Source organism: Bacidia gigantensis (assembly GCF_019456465.1).
Source record: "Bacidia gigantensis strain McMullin 20006 chromosome Unknown contig_253, whole genome shotgun sequence".
Taxonomy (NCBI): domain Eukaryota; kingdom Fungi; phylum Ascomycota; class Lecanoromycetes; order Lecanorales; family Ramalinaceae; genus Bacidia; species Bacidia gigantensis.
The window spans coordinates 105,041-124,579 of record NW_025408604.1 but is presented as its reverse complement, the minus strand read 5'-3'; the positions used below and the strand labels follow the sequence as shown (position 1 = coordinate 124,579).

General features: G+C 31.4%; 1 protein-coding gene across 1 annotated transcript; it reads right to left on the bottom strand.

Moving 5' to 3' along the window:
* Window positions 1–3,988: 3,988 nt before the first annotated feature.
* On the bottom strand, window positions 3,989–5,245 carry KY384_006741 (uncharacterized protein; the record flags this gene model as incomplete). Its single annotated transcript, XM_044815234.1, has 1 exon — window positions 3,989–5,245. One exon carries the CDS (start codon window positions 5,243–5,245, stop codon window positions 3,989–3,991), a length of 1,257 nt encoding a protein of 418 aa, XP_044667852.1.
* Between the last annotated feature and the right edge of the window lie 14,294 nt (window positions 5,246–19,539).

Here is a 19,539-nt window from a genome sequence, read left to right as displayed (position 1 = left end):
AATAATTCCCTTATTTTAGTGTTTTTTATTAATTAGATATCTCTATTATTTAAACTTTTATTATATTTTTATAACTAATTATAGTTCTTTTTCTAGCTACTTATATATATTTTTAATTACTTTTTAATTAAGCCCTTATTGGCTTTAGATTTAGCTTTATATACTATTATAGTTAATAGCTAACTTCCTTATATAATAAATTCTTAAGCTTTTATTTATATTTTTATACTATACTATATATACTAATAAGGGAGGAAATAGAAGGTTATTTGCTAATATATTTATCTATTTTAATTACTTTTAATTATTATTTAATTACTATTTAATTATTTTAATTAGTTATTTAATAATATAATATATTAATATCTATATTTAATAAATAGCTATTATTATATAAGGGACTTAGAGTAGTAATTTTTAATATTACTAGAATAATAGCTATAAAGAGCTATTATAGTAGTAAATATATATAATATTTGTCTATAGATACTAAGCCTTAGCTAAGCCTTGGCGCGCTATGCCGTTTTAGGCTATATACTCTATTAGTTAACTACTAAACTATTATACTTATATAAAAGATAAAATTTTTACTTAACTTATTAATATATATATATCTATACTTAGTACCTAGTTCTTTTAATTATTATAAATTTTATATAAATAGACTAAGTTCTTAAGTTTTATTTTAAGTTCTTTATTTATCTTTTTAACTTAATTATAATTATTTTTAAGTTAAATAAAAATAAAATTAACTTTTAAATTCTTTTATATAATAATTTACTTTAATACCTCTACTATATAATTATTAAGGTTTATTAAAAAAAATAAACTTTAGTCCTAGGTTTTTTAGTATTTTAATATTTATTTAGCTATATTTATTTTAATATATATAGTTAATAGATAGTTAACTAATTATAAATAAATCTTTTTAAATACTATAAAATATATTATAAATATAATATTTTTTAATAAGAATTATATTTACTTTTATTATATATTTAATTTAAGTAGGTACTATATTTATATATAAACTTTTCTATTGCTATAAATAGTAGTAGCTAAAGTTTTACTATATTACTATTAATTTAGTTAAATTAAAATATATTTTATAAAATTAATAAAATAGATTATTAATTTAACTTAATATAGTAAGTGCCTATAATAGTAGTTTAATATAATATACTATATAAATTAATCTATTTAATATAACTTAAATAATAAGAGCTACTATAGCTATAAATATTAAATATTAAATTATTATTAATAAGATAATAACTATAAATATAATTATATTTATATTTATTAACCTTATTATAAATATTAATATAAAAAAAAGTTTATATATTATAAGTCTAGTTTAAACTATTAAAGTTACTTTTTCTATATTACTAACTTATTTATAAATTTATAAATATTTTAATAATTTATAGTTTTAAGATTATCTAAAGTATATTTTAATTTATAAATAATATAAACCTTTATATCTTTAGGAAGTCTTTTTAAAAATAATTATATATAATTATAATTATTTAAAAGACTTTTTATTATAAGTTTATATATAATAGAATAGAAATAATAATAATATTATACTAGGCTTTTAATATATTTTTATATAATAAATTCTTCTTAAAACCTATAAATAAACTATTTCTACTTATTATTTTAATTATAATATTTTTATTTTATATATTTAAATATATATATTTAAAAATTTAGTTATATTAGTCTTATTAAAGTATAATATATTAAATATTTTAAGAACTAATATTTAGTTAATTATATATATTATAAGTATTCTTTTTATAAAAGAAAATAGAATTATAATTTAAATAATTATATTAAAATTAATATTATTAATACCTTAGTTATAAAAAGTTATATATTTAGTTATTTTATTTTACTAGCTTATTACTTTTTATTTAAAATACTTTTTAAAAAGAATAAATTATTATTAAGTGTAATAGGCTATTAGTAATAGCTGTTCTATAGTATAAGGATTTAACTTAATATAATTAATATAAATATTAATTATAAGCTAAAAATATTAAAGAAATTAAATTAAAAGGTACTTAATTAATTAAAAACTTAGTTTATAATTTAACTTTTAGCTATTTCTTATATTTAAAACTTATAGCTTTTATAATTATAGTTTCTTTTCTAATTTTTATATTACTTTACTTATTAAACTTATTAAGTTTTTTAAAATAATTAAAGCTAATAATTTTTTAATTACTCTTACTTTATTAAATATATAATACCTTATATATTATAGCTATTTAACTAGTTAAATCTTTTTTTTCTAATTAATAAATTATTAAATTTAAAGAATATCCCTAGTATAATTGCTTATTTAGTTCTATTTATAAAAATAGTTTAAATATATATTTAGCTTTTAATTTCTAAACTTATTATATTTTTATTAATTAATTTAGTAATAGCTTCTTTAAAAGTAAAACTCTAATTATAAGCTTCTTTATTTTTATTTTTACTTTCTATAGTTTAAAATAATATTTTATATAGCTATTTTTCTTAGTACTTTAATAGCTTAATAATATTTCCTAAAATTATATCTTAGTATTCTTTAAAGTTTTTATAACTTCTATAATTATTTCTACCTCGCGCACTATTATATATAAAATAATAAATTAATATAATAAAGTATATTTACTTTAATCTTTTTAAAAAAGAAAAAAGAAAAATTAATTAACTAATATAACTAATTTTTAAATAATAATAAAAAGTATAATAATAATTAATATTTACTACTTACTATATTATATTATTTTTAGCTTTAATTTATATATTTATATTTCTTTTTTTAAATATTTTTCTATTATAAAAATATAAAATATATAGTATAATAATAAGGCTAGCGTAGGGAAAGTAAAAAAGTATATATAGTAATTTATCTAGTTAATAGTAATATAAGTATAATAAAAGAATTATAATATACTTAAATATATACTCTTAAAGAAACTAATTTTTAAAAAGGTAATAAATACTTGTTTTTTTATTACTTATATTATATTTATTTATAATCTATAAACTAATTAAATTATATACTTAAGGAACTATATTATAATAATAAATTAAAGTAGCTTTACTCCTTATATTAGCTTTTTTATTATTCCCTTTAGTTATAATAATCCTTTTACCTCTTTTTATAATTTAGAATTTAAAAATATAATTAAATTTAATTATAAGATATAGTAATTAAAGCTTTAGTTAAAATTAAAACTTAAGCTTAAGCTTATGACAGGTAGCAATCGCAAGTGCAATTGCAAGCAGAAAACAAGGAACTGGTAATCGTTGATTATTGTTGTATTGTCTCCTCAGAATAGGTTCTATGAAATGCTTCAAGTCTATGCGCTATGCGCTATACGCTACTTACGTATCAGTTGCCTCCTCCCTTTGCATGCTGCTGCTCCTGCGCAGCTTAGGTTAGAATATCGACAGGTAATGTATCGCAAGCGCATATGCATTTGCACATGATGATTGTTCACAAGGAACTGTAAGTAAGGAATTGTTAACGACAGTCGCAGCCGATATTGTGTAGTCGATAGGTGATGTATCGTAAGCGCATATGTTGCATGTTTAAATCAGGGCCGAAGGAAACAAGGAACTGTAAGTGAGGAATCGTTAACGACAGTCGCAGCCGATATTGTATAGTCGACAGGTGATATATCGTAAGCGCATATGTTGCATGTTTGAATCAGGGCCGAAGGAAAGGTAATAAGCCGTTGATATGAAAAGGCGTAATCAGGAATCGTAATTAAAAGAAGGATCGTCAAATCAACAATTGATGTATTGTCGATAGTGTCGAAGAATTGTATTTCATCAAGAATTGTAGAAGGGGAACTGTCAAATTGCCCGTCGATGTAGTGCTCAAGAAAGCAAAGAGGAATCTCAAAACGACAGAGACGTATTGTCGACAGAAAAGGGAATCGTCGAGTCGTCAGCGACGTATCGCCGACGGTATGTGTTTGCTTCAAGCCGCTTCCGTTTCCTGTTCCTCTTCAGTAACTGCTGTGCCTCCTCGGTCCAGCTGAACATCCCCGCTCTCCAGTAGTTTGCTAGTATTGCTTCGGTCACCAACCCAATCCTTGAAGGATTGCGCGACGGTTCCGTTATCCGCATGGGTAGTGATACGACGATACGACTCAGGCATGACCGTTTTGATGGTGTCGATTGTCCCAACGAAACGATTGTTCAAAGCTATTAGTGTCTTCTCTGCTTGGTCATGGTTTACGTGGCTTTTCTTCAGCAATTCGAATGCGAATCTCAGAGTCATTTCACTGTTGTGGTGTATTCTTTCCAGTACTCGGGTTATCCTCACCCATTTCCCTTCGGCTGCTAGCATTGACGCGTCTGCGCTCCTTACTTTCGCTTCAAGTTGTCCGACTTGCTCACTCATTTGAATCCATTCAGCTTCTGGCAATGTAGTAACACGAACAAGTGTTTCCTGGGGTTCCTCATCAGGTGCTACGAAGCTATCGTTTTCGTATTCTTCGTCTTCGTCACCCTTCCAATCCATATCCAGGTAATCCACCGTGTCCGATACGGGAGCGTGCTTCGGAACCGATTGTTTTGAAACAGCTTGAGGCTGCCGCGTGCTCTTTCTTGTGCGAATATCATAATCAGGTCCGTCTTCCGCGACCGCGGAAGACGTCTCGCCCATTATCGATTTGAAAAGGAAATCGTCCTTTTCTTTGAACTCTTCCCTTCGTCGCTTTCGTACCGGATTATCGAGAACAGACTCACTCTGTCTTTTAGGTTGTCGCCCAGAGCGGGCAGCAACATCTTCTTCTGAAATTAGTTGCCGCTTACTTTGTGCAACTAGACTTGGATTTGCCGATCGCTGTAGCAGATCCCTTCCGGAAGGCAGCTGAGCCGGAGGCTGAGTTTGCGTAAACAATTTCGTTTTCGCTTTACCCGATTCTTCTTTTGGAGCTTTCGCCCCTTCCATTGAGGTATTCTCATCGTTTTCGTTTCCTGTTTCTATGCTTGCAGACTTTAACTGGCCGAAATCCCAAACTTTCAAATCCCGTCCAAGACTTTCTCTGTTGTAGGCTTGTTCCGTGACTCGAGGATCGATCTCTGGCCCCAACATACGAGTGCGCGACGACGAGATTGTTGTACCTGTACGCGATTTCGATTCCATTTCGGAACCGTGCAATAGGATCCCGGGTAAACGGCAGTAATAGCGTTTGGTCGGATTTTCTTTGTCCTTTTTTTGCGCAAACATGCCCAGCTGGGCCCATGTGGGCCGGATACCCTTAGTGGAGAACGTTAGTTCCCAGTAGGTTGATAGCACGGACCAGGGGGTTTTGCTCCTCAATATGTGTGCCACCTATTCAGGTGACAAATAGTGGTGTAACGGGGGCCAAGTATCCATATCCTCCTGGTTATACTTTTGTGTTGGCTTGTGGTCTACCAGTCTTAGCTCGCCTTTTTTCATATCGAGATTTCTATCTCCTTTTTGCCATCTCGTCTTGGGTGTACTGTCGGTGGTATACTTTCCGAACGTGTATTTTCGAGCCATTTCTGAATCTGTGTCGGGATCGGAGTCGTCGTTTTCGTTTATTGAGTCTTCTGGTGACGAATTTTTCAATGCCGAATCAATACTTCCTGTCCCGCCACCTGAGAAAGAATCGGTAATAGAATATTCACTATCCTCCTTTTCGTAGTTTTCAGGTTGACTTTCCGTAGAAGGAGGTTCCACGGATTTGTTGTCGTCTTGTTCTGTCGTTTCTTGCAAGCGCGTTTCCTCAGCAGAGGGAGCGTAGCCCCAATTGCCTAAAGCCCAATGAAGAAGAAGATGTAGCTGTTCTGGTTTAAGGCCGAAGATGCTGATAGAGCGATTGTAATCGTAAGGGGTAACTGGACTTGTTCTGACAATACGATCTTGATTTTCATCCGATAGTGTTTCGAAGATGTTTGTCCAGTACTGTTTGTCGATCAAAGGGAAAAGCGAAGACGCGTACTCCCATTCGTATTCTACGTACAGGATTCCTTCACGTAGAAATACTTCGTTTGTCGCATTACAGATCTCGTTCAAAGCGGGATGCGAACCGCCGATTTGTAGACCACCGATAGGTAATCTGTGTAGCCTTGCCGTTTCTTTGAGAAAGTCTGCGACCGTAGCCAACGTTCCCAAACCTTCGCTTTCGAGCTTCGTCCCAATATGATTGGTTTTGTTATTGCCGTAACGTGCTGATGCTTCTTGCACAATTGCCTGTAGCTCCAAGGGGGTCAATTCAGGATGATCGTGTTCTGTTTCTAGGACGGTTTCAAAGGAGAACGCTCCATACGAAGTATAATTGTTAAGTGCTTGCCTTAACTTCCCTAGGAGCCCAGAATACAATATACTTGCAGTTTGTCTATTGGTAATAGATATCGTTTTACCATTTCGTTTGAGGTGTTCGTTCAGCACAAGCCACAGATTGCTTTCATCAAGCTTGGATAGGTATTGGTGGAGTGGCGAACGGTCTCTTGATGCACCAGTCGGCTCGTATAGTGCCACTTGTGTATTGCATGCGCGTTTAACAAGTATCAGGACATCGTCCACATGTACTGTTTATCCTTCAACGATCAAAGAATGGTATAGTGTTGCCGACATGTTCTTTGAAAGGTGAGGGTTGAAATAAGGATTTAGAGTGTCATACCGCCAAGCCCCTAATGCTGATTCACTCTTCTGAAGTGTCAATGTCCTAGTTAAATCAATTTCTATGTAAATAACAAAATAGGAACTCGTAGCAAGCAGAGGCATATAGCGGTCTGCACCCAGTTTTAGGTCCTGGGTTGGACCGATTTCCTAAGCCGTAACGTTTTCACGACGGCGGTACTCAGCTTGCGACCGCTGGCCATAGGTGGACTCATATTCGTTAACCAGGTCTTGTGCGGCATCACCTATACCAAACATTCCTTGCAGTAGCCGCCACTCGTTCTATGCGTGACCCCATCCTTTCCATTTAACAAGATACTGCACTTCTTTGCGTTTGCCACGACCTGGAAGGCCGAACACCTTACGATCAAGGATTCTCTCCACAAGATAATCGCCGGTCCCGTCTTCGTGTTCCTCTACAGGTCCTAAACAGTCATCGTTACGTAGTCTCTGGTATAGGTCTTTACCTTTTGGAGCTGGTTCCAACATTGCTACAGATATAACGGGGTGTATTTTCCAATTTTCCGGTAATTGTAGCTTATAGGCGTTTGGCCTACAGCATTTGATGATTTTGAAAGGGCCTGCACGTTGATTATGCAACTTTCTATTGTCGATTCCTGGTAACTTGTAACCTTTATATAGTTTGACAAAAGCGTAATTTCCTTCCTGCATAATAAGGGGATCATAATGCGCATTATAGCGCAGTTTCATTTCCGCTGCTGCGAAGCCTATAGCATCTGAGGCTTCTTTCCTGATTCTCTCGCGGTTTTCCGTTATATCAGTATGCTCAATCGGCATAGGTAACTTGCCATCATTTAGCTTATGTCTATATCGTACCTTATTTGGAGAGAAAGTAGTGCTAGAATTTGTCGCATTGTTGAGGGAAGTGACTATGCGTTCTGCAAGTTCATCCCAAGGGGTATTAGGGTATATAGCGATCGCAAACCTAAGTGCAATTTCGAAGGTCTGATTGCTGCGTTCTGACTAACCGTCCGTCTGTAGATAATATGACGTTGATACCAATATCTCAGTACCCAAGATTCCGAAGATCTCCTTCCAAAGTTTTGATAAGAATTTACGATCCCTATTAGAAATGATTACTTTGGGAATTCCCTATAATCTCGTAGCGCGGAGCAGAGCTTTTGCCCAATCTTCAGCTGTCTATGTAGTCATTCCTAGAACCGATTTAAGTGCTTTGCTAAACTTGCAGGTAACAGTTATATTGCAATCAAAACTGCTATCGAGTTTCAGTAAGGCTATTACAAAATCAATAGTAATGGTATAGTAGATAATCGGAGGGGAGATAATAGGTTGCAGACGCCTGTATGTTGGATGCCGTTTCGTTTGCCCTAATTGGCACTTTGGGCAATGGTTAATGTACATTTTCAACCGCCGTGTCAAATGTCTTAAGTAATAGACCTCAACGACGCGTTTATACGTCCTATGCAAGCCATTATGGAAATGCAGATCATATACCGCGTGGAAAACCGTTTTCTTGCAAGGTTCTGGTATATATAGTCGCATTCGTACATTCTTCGGATCCTCGTAATAGATAAGATCCGATTCAAGATGGAAAGGGGATATCTTCTCCTTTTGTTCCTTCCCTTCCTTAGATTTCAAGGCATCGTAGATTTTGTCCCATTTCCTATCTTCAATATATCCTTTAATAAGCCTTTCCTTAAATGCAGGCGACATTTCCGCAAGAGTTGTATAGTAAATACCAATGTCGTCAAGGACATTTTCTTCGCTTTCCAGTTCTACCGACTTCGCCCTCCTTTGAAGCAGCTGTAATAGCGCATCTGGCACTACGTTCTTCTCTCCGGGTCTCTAGCGAATATCGAGATCGTACTGGGAGACATATTGGGAAGCCCGCACCAATCGCAAGTTTAGCTTATCTGTGGACGAAGACGACAATCCGGTACTGTTACAGACTCCAGCTGTAGCTGCATAATCAGTAAAGACTATCGGTTTTCTTTCTATCTTATGCACTATTATATGATTGATCTTTTTAAAAGTCTATACTAGACAAGCAACTTCCATTTTAGTCGGCCAATAACGCTTTTCTGCCTTAGTTAGTAATTTCGAAAGAAACAGAATCGGTTCGATAGCATTGCGAAGAAAGCCGTCTTCTTTCGGATCTCCCTTTACATAATAAACTATTACGCCGAACCCTATTTTCGATGCATTAAGCTCAATAAACAGCTGGCGTTGTACGTCTTAATGAACTAGCTATATGTCTGAGGTTAGCGCATTCCGAAGAACGTTGAATGCCTCTATTTCTCCTTCCGTAGGTACAAACGATTTAATACAAGACCAGTTTTTTCGTTCATTTCCCTTTTTAGGAGGTGCACCTTTTAGCAATTCCGCTTTCCTTATCGTCAGTAGTTCCGCAATTTGAGCATAATATGCAATATTCGACCGTAGGTAGTTCGAGAGGCCAAGCTAATATTCCAATTGGTCTAAGTTCCTAGGCATCTCAATACGTTTGATCGCCGCTACGCGTTCCTCGGTAGTTGAAAGGCCGAAAGCATCAACTACTTTTCCCAAGAGCGTAACGGACGGATATTTAAGAAACAATTTCTTTGGTTCTAAGGATAAATGTTTCTGTGCAAACAGGTTGAACACCTGATCTAAGTGCTATATATGTTCTTCAAACGTCTTCGAGAATACTACTATATCGTCTATATAGCAACGGCAGAAACTCCTGAATTCCTGTAGCATCTTATCCATTTTCCTTTGTACATAAGGAACCGATCCTTTATAGCCTATAGGAGCTACATTAAAGGATTCTGCTCCACAGTGTGAAACTACTGTGAATTTGTAGCGATCGAAAATTCGAACTAGGAATAAGTGAAACATGCCACTTCCGTCGACAACCGTAATGTAATAGCAGCCTATTAGTAGTTGGATAATCTCCTCCTGGAAAGGAAGTGGATAATTGTCCGACACTGCAATTTTGTTGAGTCCTCTGATATCGACGACAACTCTTCCTTTGCGGATAGGCGTTTTCTCAGGTCCTATATGTGTTGTTTTCCATATAACAAATACGGGAAAAGCAAAAGGGGTTGGTAGTCGAGACCATAAGATCTTATTTTCCTTATGCATTTTATCGAATTTCTCATCAATTAGTCTCTTAGTATCCGGACCTTGCGGATAAACTCGATGACTAAGCTTCGCAGCGGAAGACTACCAATCGGTAGTCAATAGTACTTCTATCTATTCATTTTCAGGAAGCTCAACTGTATCACCTGTATCCTCCTAGAGTTGGGGATACCTGTCAACCAATTGTTGTATCTGTGATGCCTTTTCCAATGATCCGTACACCGTGACTCTATTGGCCAAACGGGTTTCCAATTTCGGGTCTACTACTCCTTTCTATATGCCCGCAGTAGCTCCTTCGCGCTTTCTAGGAGTTTCTTCTCCGAACTCGGAATCAGCAGCTAATAAATGTAGTCTGGCATCGACGGTATAGGCTTCTTATTGATTATATTCCGAGATCACTCCCAGTCTATGCTTAGCCCTCAATTCTAGGGGCTTGCTATTATCATTCCGCATTAGGACAAAGTCGGTTTTTGTGTCAACAAAATGGGCGTAAACTCCCTCGACTTCTAGTTCAAAGAGAAAGTCCCTATCCGGAATAGGTGTTTGTCCCTTTAGCGTTATAGCTACCGGAACCGTACTATGCAGTGGAATCACTTACAATTTATCGCATCGGACTACCTGACGAATACGGATATTTTCCCTAGCAGTGGGTTCCGCAGGGACCTCAACGTGTTGGCAAGTTTTGAACACGAGGACCTTCCTTGGGATATCGATTACAACATTCTCCGGTCCTAGAATGTCTATTCCCAATAGCATATTAGCCTTGAGGTTATCTACAATATAAACCTCCCGACTGAAGTAGATAAACACCTTATTTCCTGAGGTCGTTTTGCCTTTCATATAGAAATTCAACATTGCGTACTCATTGGTTGTATGCCTGTTTTTTCCAATGCCTCTAAGCGTTACAATACCTAGGTGCGTCTTAATTTGCAGTTGTTTGTAGCAATCCTTAAGGAAGCGGCGATCTCCCAAACTTATACCACATCCAGTGTCTACGCAAACAGGGTCTGAAACTTTCTCGATAGAGAAAGACACCCTGGCTAATAGAAAGTGCTATGAGCGAAACGACAGTCCCGTACCCTTGGCCGGATCAGCTATGGACTCGATTATTGGTATTTCGGCTGCGTTAGGTAGAGGAGGGAGTGAGGCGTCAATGCTCGGCTCCCCTACTATATCTTCCTTTTCACTTTTGTATTTAACATTCGTGCCTTTTGTCTGCTTGTTTCTATCGGTACGGGGTTTCTTGCCTATATGATTTAAATCCTTTGTCTAATGGCGCGTTTCTCGGATATGCGTCCATAGCTGATTGCCTGATTTGAACTTCTTTTTGCATTTCAAGCATTCCGGTAGCTCGCCGAGCTTAGAGGTATCGGCTTAGTAGGTATATTGCACATTGCCGAAACATGCAGTGACTTCATCTTGCTCCGCTCCTTCCAGCAGCTCCTCCGCTTGCTGATTTTCAAAAGCATCTTGATAATTGTTATTCGTTTCTATATAGAGGACGTCTTGCATATAGTGATTCTCCTAATCCAGATACTGATCGTTTGAAGCGTAGTAGGCTTCTTATAACGGGCTTTCTTCCTACGCGTCGGCATAGTATGCCGGCACGTTAGCAACTATAGGGCTATATAGCATCGGGGCCGTTGTGCTATATCTAGCTATCGGCTGATTGCTATACGCTGTATTCCTCTAATAGGCCGGGAATCGGTTGTTGCTATATCTCTGGTTCGGCTGCGCGTTCCCAGCTGTAATTATCAAAAGGGGGCGTATAGCCAGTAGCTCTTTTCTTATAGGCTGTTGGGGTTGCGCTTGATTTGCGCTTTGCACCTGCTGCTGTTGAGGATATAGCTGCAACGGTGCTGCTTGCGGGTATACGTTTGAAACCTATGTTATTAGATACTGGTAAGCTTAGAATTAGGAAGGGTAAAAAGGACCTGGCAGGTATCCTGAAGGATAGACACTATATGCAGGCCGCTGAGGATACGTTTGAGGATTAAAAGGTTGGTTGCCTTGAAAAGGCGGCCGATCAACGCTCCTGAAACTCCTCTGCTGCTGATTGCAATATAGGTTCGACAGACCTTGATTCTGATTTCCCTGTAGCCTCTTACGCGGACGATCCGCACGCGGGGGCTCTCTTTCCTTTTTACGCATCTCCTTGCGTATCTCTTTCTTTTGCGAGTCATAAAGTCCTTTGCGGTCTTGATTACAAGCAATCGCAGTTCGGTAGAACAATTCTTTCCTCTTATCGAGCTCTGTAGTGAATGACCGAATAGTGCAATCCGCTCTTGGCGGAGGAACAGTACCTTGCAGTTTAACTGCAATGTTATTCTATGCCCAACTGCACTGAGTCGCTTCGTCAGCAATACCTGTCTATTCTGCGTATTTCGATACTAATTGCACATAAGCACCCGCTTCCTTGTGTTCTAAGGCATTATTTAGCGTGTAATATTGCTCTCCTAGTTTTGCTAATGCAGATAAAATAGGAAGTTTAAACTTCTCCTGCAAACGGACAAGAAGTCGTTTTAGGCCTGAAGGGATTTCGGTAAACGACATTCTTTCGTCTTCAGACAGTATATTCAGCTAAAACTGAAGTATAGACCTGCGAAAACATTTTGCGATATTTTCTCTAATCGATTCTTCTCCTTTTATTCTTGCCTTGTCTTCAATACGCCTTGACTATGAATATACATCCCGATAAATTATTTCTTTATAGGCGTATATAATATCCCCTGTTCCGTATGCCTCTTCGCAATCCGGCTATAAAAGACTAATGTCTGCCGCTCTAAATATTCCTCTAGCATTTTAGCTATTGAAATTTATAGGCGCTAGGCCAGTACTAGCATAGAGATTAGCGTTTGTATTTACATTTGGAAGGTTGTTAGTCTTATTGATGCGACAGTTTATAAGATTTTCGATTTGGTCCTGCGAAAAGCTTTCCTGACGGGACTAAGCTAATGCTTATACGATAGCCTGCTGTAGCATCTCGTGTGATATAGAAAGCATTGCAGGTTGCGTATTGCTTTAGGCATCTCAGTGCGTTGCACCTGCCGGCTGATTCCGTATCTGGGAATTAGCTTGGGGGAAACGAGTATTCTAGGAAGATGTTCCAATCTCGGGATCAACAGGGTCATCGCTAGCAGAGGGGTTCGCCCCTGTAATGTCGGATTGGGGAAACGCGGCGGTGTAACGGGTTAGTAGTACAGGATTGAAACCTTGACCAGAGTCCTGCGTATTATTGCCAGAGTTGCGCGGTTGCCCAAATAGCGAACCACCACGATTGGAGGCTGCTATACCGTTCCCTGACATATTAGAGATGAAATATTTATCAGATTCTGATAGTTGAGCTCTCTTTAGCGTCTCCCCGGTAGAGGGTGTCGAGGAAGGGGAGTCACTTCCCTCACACAGTATCTCGTGATGACTTTCGCAAGATATAGCTGCTTCTGATTCCGAAGGCACTCCTCCTTCAGACTTTACAGTTGAATTAGGGTCAGTTGTAGTTGAAACTCTTTTAGCGTCGTAGTTCACGCTATCTGTTTGAGTAGTCGAACCACTCGACTCAAAGACTTCTGGATAGTGTTCTGTTGCCCAATCTTAGAAGAACGCGGTTTATAGGAATAGAGTAACGATCTTTCGATATTCGAACACTGCTCTCCCTAAGGGAGATCTAGCTGCGTCTCCGGTGAGCCAACCGTCTGGGAAGCTGATAGGCGGCTTGATGCTATCGGGAACGAAGGATACTTGTTCCAATGTCGATAGCTTGTCTTCTTCGGTTGCAGGTGTAGTTGCTGGTACTGATACAGATCTGCCCCTTCTCAGTATTGGTTGATCCGCTCGAGGTATATCGTCTAGAGGACAGTAGGCGGTAACAATTAATTCTATTGCTATACGCAGATGCTGCGTTACCTTACTTCGGTAGCGACCGTTATCGTGTTGATTAAGAGCCTGTAACTGAAATGAGAGTTCGACTACCCTCTCAGGCAGTTCTGGTTTTTCGATATCAAATTGCAACTGGGGATTGGTCATAAGGAGCGTTGAAACGAAAGTGTCCTTGTTGTCAAAGAAAGAAGTTTTTGAGTTTCCTAATGAGCAATCTGGTTGTTAAGGGGAAACGGGCAAATAGCTCCTTCCTTCCTTTCAGGGCGTTCCTTCCTTACGCGTTGGGGCGCAAGCCACCGAAGGAACACGATTCCAAGAAAGCAGAAATGGAAAAGGATGCCGAAATCGTATAGGTGCCTTGCGGGTTCTTGGTATATGTGGTGTGTAATAGCTCTTGCAGTTGTAGGAATCGTATGTGGCTCAAAGCCGCAGTACTCCAGTGTAGATGTATGAACTGCAGGTCATACAGACAATCTTGCGTATACCGCTTTGCGTCGGTTGTCTATTGATGTATCGAAACGAGGGACAGCCGCTGCTATATTGATTGAATTGTTATGGTAGAGGTATAGGGTAATCGTTAGATTTGGTGAGACGCTGATGTGCGTTTCTGGTGCGGAAGAGTGGTTTTGGTTGGTATTAGTGATGGGCGTGGAGGAAAGGATCTGGGCTTCAAGAGAAGCTGGTACACCGTTAAGAACCAGGTGTTGCTACCAAATGACAGGTAGCAATCGCAAGTGCAATTGCAAGCAGAAAACAAGGAACTGGTAATCGTTGATCATTGTTGTATTGTCTCCTCAGAATAGGTTCTATGAAATGCTTCAAGTCTATGCGCTATGCGCTATACGCTACTTACGTATCAGCTTAAATTAGAGTTATTTTTACTTAAATTCTTTAAAACTAATCTTTTATAATATAATCTTTATATAATAATATTTTTAATATAAATACTTTATATTATTTTTACTCTAGTCTATAAGCTACCTCTACTTTAAAAGCCTTTTTCTAAGATTTAATAGTAGTTAGTTGCCTTTATTATTAGCTTTACTATATATTCTCTTAAATTAGTTACTAATAATAAGCTAATTTATAAGTTAAAGCCTTTTAATAGAGGAAAGAATAAGCTTTTATAGTTTACTTATAATTTTAAAAAGAAATATTAATATATAAAGCTACTAAGGTTTAATTCTTAAATATTTAATAGTTTATATTTTATAATACTACTTAAAAGAGTAGAAAAGTATCAATATTAGATAGAAAGTATATATTCTAAAATATTATTATTAAAAATATAAAATAAAGTATACTTATATATAAATTCTATTAATAATCCCTCTATATACTATAATATTAATATAATATATTTTAAAAGCTTAACTATAAGATACTTTCTTATAGTTATAGCTTTTAAAGTTATTATATTAGTAGTAATAAAAGTTCTTAATACTTTCTTATAATTTAGATTTTTTTAAAATTATATTATTACTTTTTTAATATATTTTTTAGTATTTAATTATTTTTAAAGTCTTCCTTAAAAGTTTTATTCTTTATTATTACTTTTTTTATAAAGCTCTTTAGATATAAAACTTTTTTTATTATATATTATTTATAAATATTTTAAAGCTATTATACTATAGTTTACTATATATATAAAAGAGTAGATCGGCGATCTAACTTGCTAAGGAGTAGGGAAAACATTTTAGAGCCTACTATTAAAGGTAGGGGATTTTATATTAAATAATAAAAATCTTTATTTTCTATTAATAAAAGTTAATTCTTTTTTTATAGTTTTAATAAAATATTTATAAAATTAGGTATTTATTAGAAACTTAATAAAATCTAGTAAAAGCCTTTTTTATATATATTTCTAATACTATTCTATATTATATTATTTAAGTTTTAATAGTTTTAATTCCTTCTTACTCTATATAGTTTAAATTAAATTAGAATATAACTTTAAATATATAAGATTAAATAATAGCTATAGTATATATACTAGCTACTAATATAATCCCTATATATATAAAATATAGATAATATACTATAATAATAATTATTATACTACTTTAAAGCTAGTAATTTATTTTATAATATTATAATAAAAATATAAAATATTTATATATAAAGTAATAGTCTTTTAATAGACTTTTAAAAGGGTTTTATTTAAGAAGTATTAACTTCTTTAAATAATTTAAATATTAATAATACTTAATAAAATACTAAAAATAAAATTAAATAATTTAATTAAGATATTATATAGTATAAGTAATAAGTTAAATTAAAATAAATATATAAATAAATTATACTAACTTATAATTATATTAATAAGGATAAAAATCCTTTTAGGTTATTAAATTATAATAATTTAATAAATAAGCTAAGTTTTTATTCTAACTATTATAGCTTAGCTAATAATAAATTATAAAATAAATTTTTATATTATAATTAATTATTATTATTTATAGTATAAGATAAATAAGTAAAGCTATAATAATAAAAATATTTATAATATTTAAAAAACAGGCTTTAAACTAAAGATTTATCTTTAATTAAGAGCTTATTTAAGTAAAACCTTCTTATTATTATAAGCTAAAGTTAAATAACTACTTATTATATAAAAATAATTTTATAGTAAAATAATATAAACAATAAGTATATTAAATTATAATTAATTTATAATAGCTAATATTAATCTAAATAATATTAGGAAAGTTCACTAAGTAAACTAAGCTTTTTAAAGTAAAGCTTTAATAGCTTATATAAAATATAAAAAAATATATAAAGATAATATAATATAAAAAGAATTTTATAATTATCTTTTAAATCTATAATCTATTAACTTTACTTAGGTAAATAACGCTTTAAATACTTATTTAATTACTTCTTAAAAGTTTAACTAATCTATATTTAATTATAACCTATATATAAAGAAATTAAAAACTTTTATAAAAGACTTTTTAATAGAAAAGTTTAAAGCTTAAAAGTTTATTAAAAAGATTAAAAAGCCTTTATATATATCTTTTTATTAAACTTAAAAAGAATTTCTAAAAATAATATAGAAAAAATAATTAAAAATAATATTAAATTTAGAAAATATTAATCCTCTTATTAGAAACTAATTAAGTCCTCTTAATTTAAAATTTATAGAAGTTAAGTTAAAAATCTTAAAATAATTTAGTTTTATTAAATTTAAAGAAGTATAAGTTTAATACTTTAGCTTTTTTAAAACCTTAGTAGATACTTAATAGAAAGCTTATAAAAAAAGGTAATAAATTATAATATATATACTAAAATTATAGAAAGTATAAACATTTATTAAATAAATATTTTAAGCTAAAGAATATAGTTAAAATTAAAGCAATATAAGCTAAAGTTAAAAACAAAGTTAATAAAGCTTTAAAGAAGTTAAGAAAAGATAAAAAAATAAAGAAATAATCTTATTACTAGAGCTCTATTCCTATATTAAGACTATTAAAAGGGTAGAGTTAATTACTAAAGTAGCGACAAAGATAAAATATAAAAGCAGTAATATATATTTAAACTCTAGGTTGGAATTAAACCTTATTTTAAATATATTTATATTTAAACTTAATCTTTTAAAAGCTAAGAACCTTTAATTACTATTAATAATAGACTTTAATAGGAAATATATATACTATAATATTATATATAATATCTTTTAAGCTATTATTAATATATAGAATTATTAGAAAAATTATAAACATTATTTCTATATTTTAGATAAGCTTAAATAAATATTAAACTACTAGCTAAATACTTATTAGTTATTATCTTTAATATAAAATATTTAAAATAATACTTTAATTAGGGTATAAATATATAAAAAAGCTATATCTATAAATTCAAAGTCTTTATTAAAAGTTTAAAAATAAAGTTATATATTTATACTTTAATACTAGTTAAAATAATAGATGAAGAAGGCTCTTATTTAATTACCCTATTATTATAGATCTAAAAGTATAAAGATATCTTCTCTAAAGAAAAAGTAAATAGACTTTTTAAGCTTAAAGCAAGTAATTATACTATTGACCTAGATAAATAAAATCCCCTATATAAGCTTATTTATAATTTATTAAATAATAAATTAATAGAATTACACTAGTATATTAATAATACTTTTAATAAAGGGTAAATTAGATATTTAATCTCCTTTACTAAAGCTTTTATCTTCTTTATACCCAAGAAAAATAAAAAGCTATATTTTTATATAAATTATTATAAATTAAATAAAATTTTTATTAGAAATTAATTATTAATAATAGAAACTTTTAATTAGCTAAGTAATATAAAGTTCTTTTTTTAAATAAATCTAAAAACATTTATTACTATATTAAGATTAAAGAAAGTAATAAAAAAATAGTATTTAAGATTAAATATAATTATTTTAAATATATAGTTATATTATTTAATTTACTTAATATCTTAGTTATATTTTAAATTTATATTAATTAAGCTTTAGCTAATTTAATAAATATCTTTTATATAATATATTTTAATAATATTTTAATATATTCTAAGTTTAAAGAATAATATTAAAATTATATTAAGAGAGTATTAAAATAATTTTATAAATATTCTTTATTTATAAACTTAAATAAATATAAATTTATAATTAATTATTTAAAATTTTTAAAATTTATTATCTTTATTAAAAAAATATTAATAAATTTTAAAAAAGTTAGAATTATTATAAAGTAGCCTATCTTTAAAAGCTATTATAATATTTAAATATTTTTAAGCTTTATAAACTTTTATTACTATTTTATTAAAGTTTACTTAAAAAAGTTAGCTTTATTAATAAACTTATTAAAAGGTAATAAAGATAATAAAAAGCCTAAGCTATTATAATAATTAAATAAAACTAATACTATTTTTAAGAATCTTTATAATACTTTTATAAAAGTATTACTTATATAATATTTTTATATATAAAGGAAAATTAAAATAAAGATTAATGTTTTTAATTATAGAATAGCTATAATTATATCTTAGTAAAATAATAAGAACTATTAAAGGCTTATAGTCTTTTAGTCTTAAAAGATAATTAATATTAAATAAAACTATAAAATATATAATTAAAAGCTATTTATAATTATTAAATATTTTAAGTAATAGTACTATTATTTTAAAAGTACTTTTTATTTAATAAAAATATATTTTATTTATAATAATCTTAAAAGCTTTATAAAAGTTAAAAAACTTAATAAATAGTAGTATTATTAAGTTATAAAATTAATTATCATAAATTTTAAGATTTTTTATGTATTTAGGAAAATAAATTTAATAGATATATTATTTTAATATTTTAATTATAAAGAATTAAGCTAAGATATATTAAGAATATTATTAATTTTATAGAATAAGCTAAGTCTTTTAAAGGGGCTAAATAGTATACTTACTATAGTATACTCTCTTAAAGTTAAATATAAAATTAAAGATAAAACCTTAAAAAAGACTTAAAAAATCTTTTATAATAAAGTTAAAAAATATTAAAGCTAAGGCGCTAGGCCGCTTGCGGTCTAGCGCCTTAGTAAAGATTATCTTTATAATTTTAGCTAGTTATATTATAATTAACTAAGTTATTTACTTACTTTTAAAAGGTTATAAGCTTAGCTACACTAGTACTATATTTATAATTACTAAATAATTATATTTAATTTTTACTAACTATATATATAGACTTACTATATTATAGATACTTAAGCGCTTTATAGTCATCTTTTATTATATATATATTATACTAGAAAATTAGTAGCTAAGAGTACTAAAGCTTATTAAAATCTAATAGCTAAAAGCTAGAAATTTTTCTACTATAAATTTAGTTTTAAAAAGATTATACTTTTAATATAATTTAATATTTAGGGCTTTATATTTTAAAC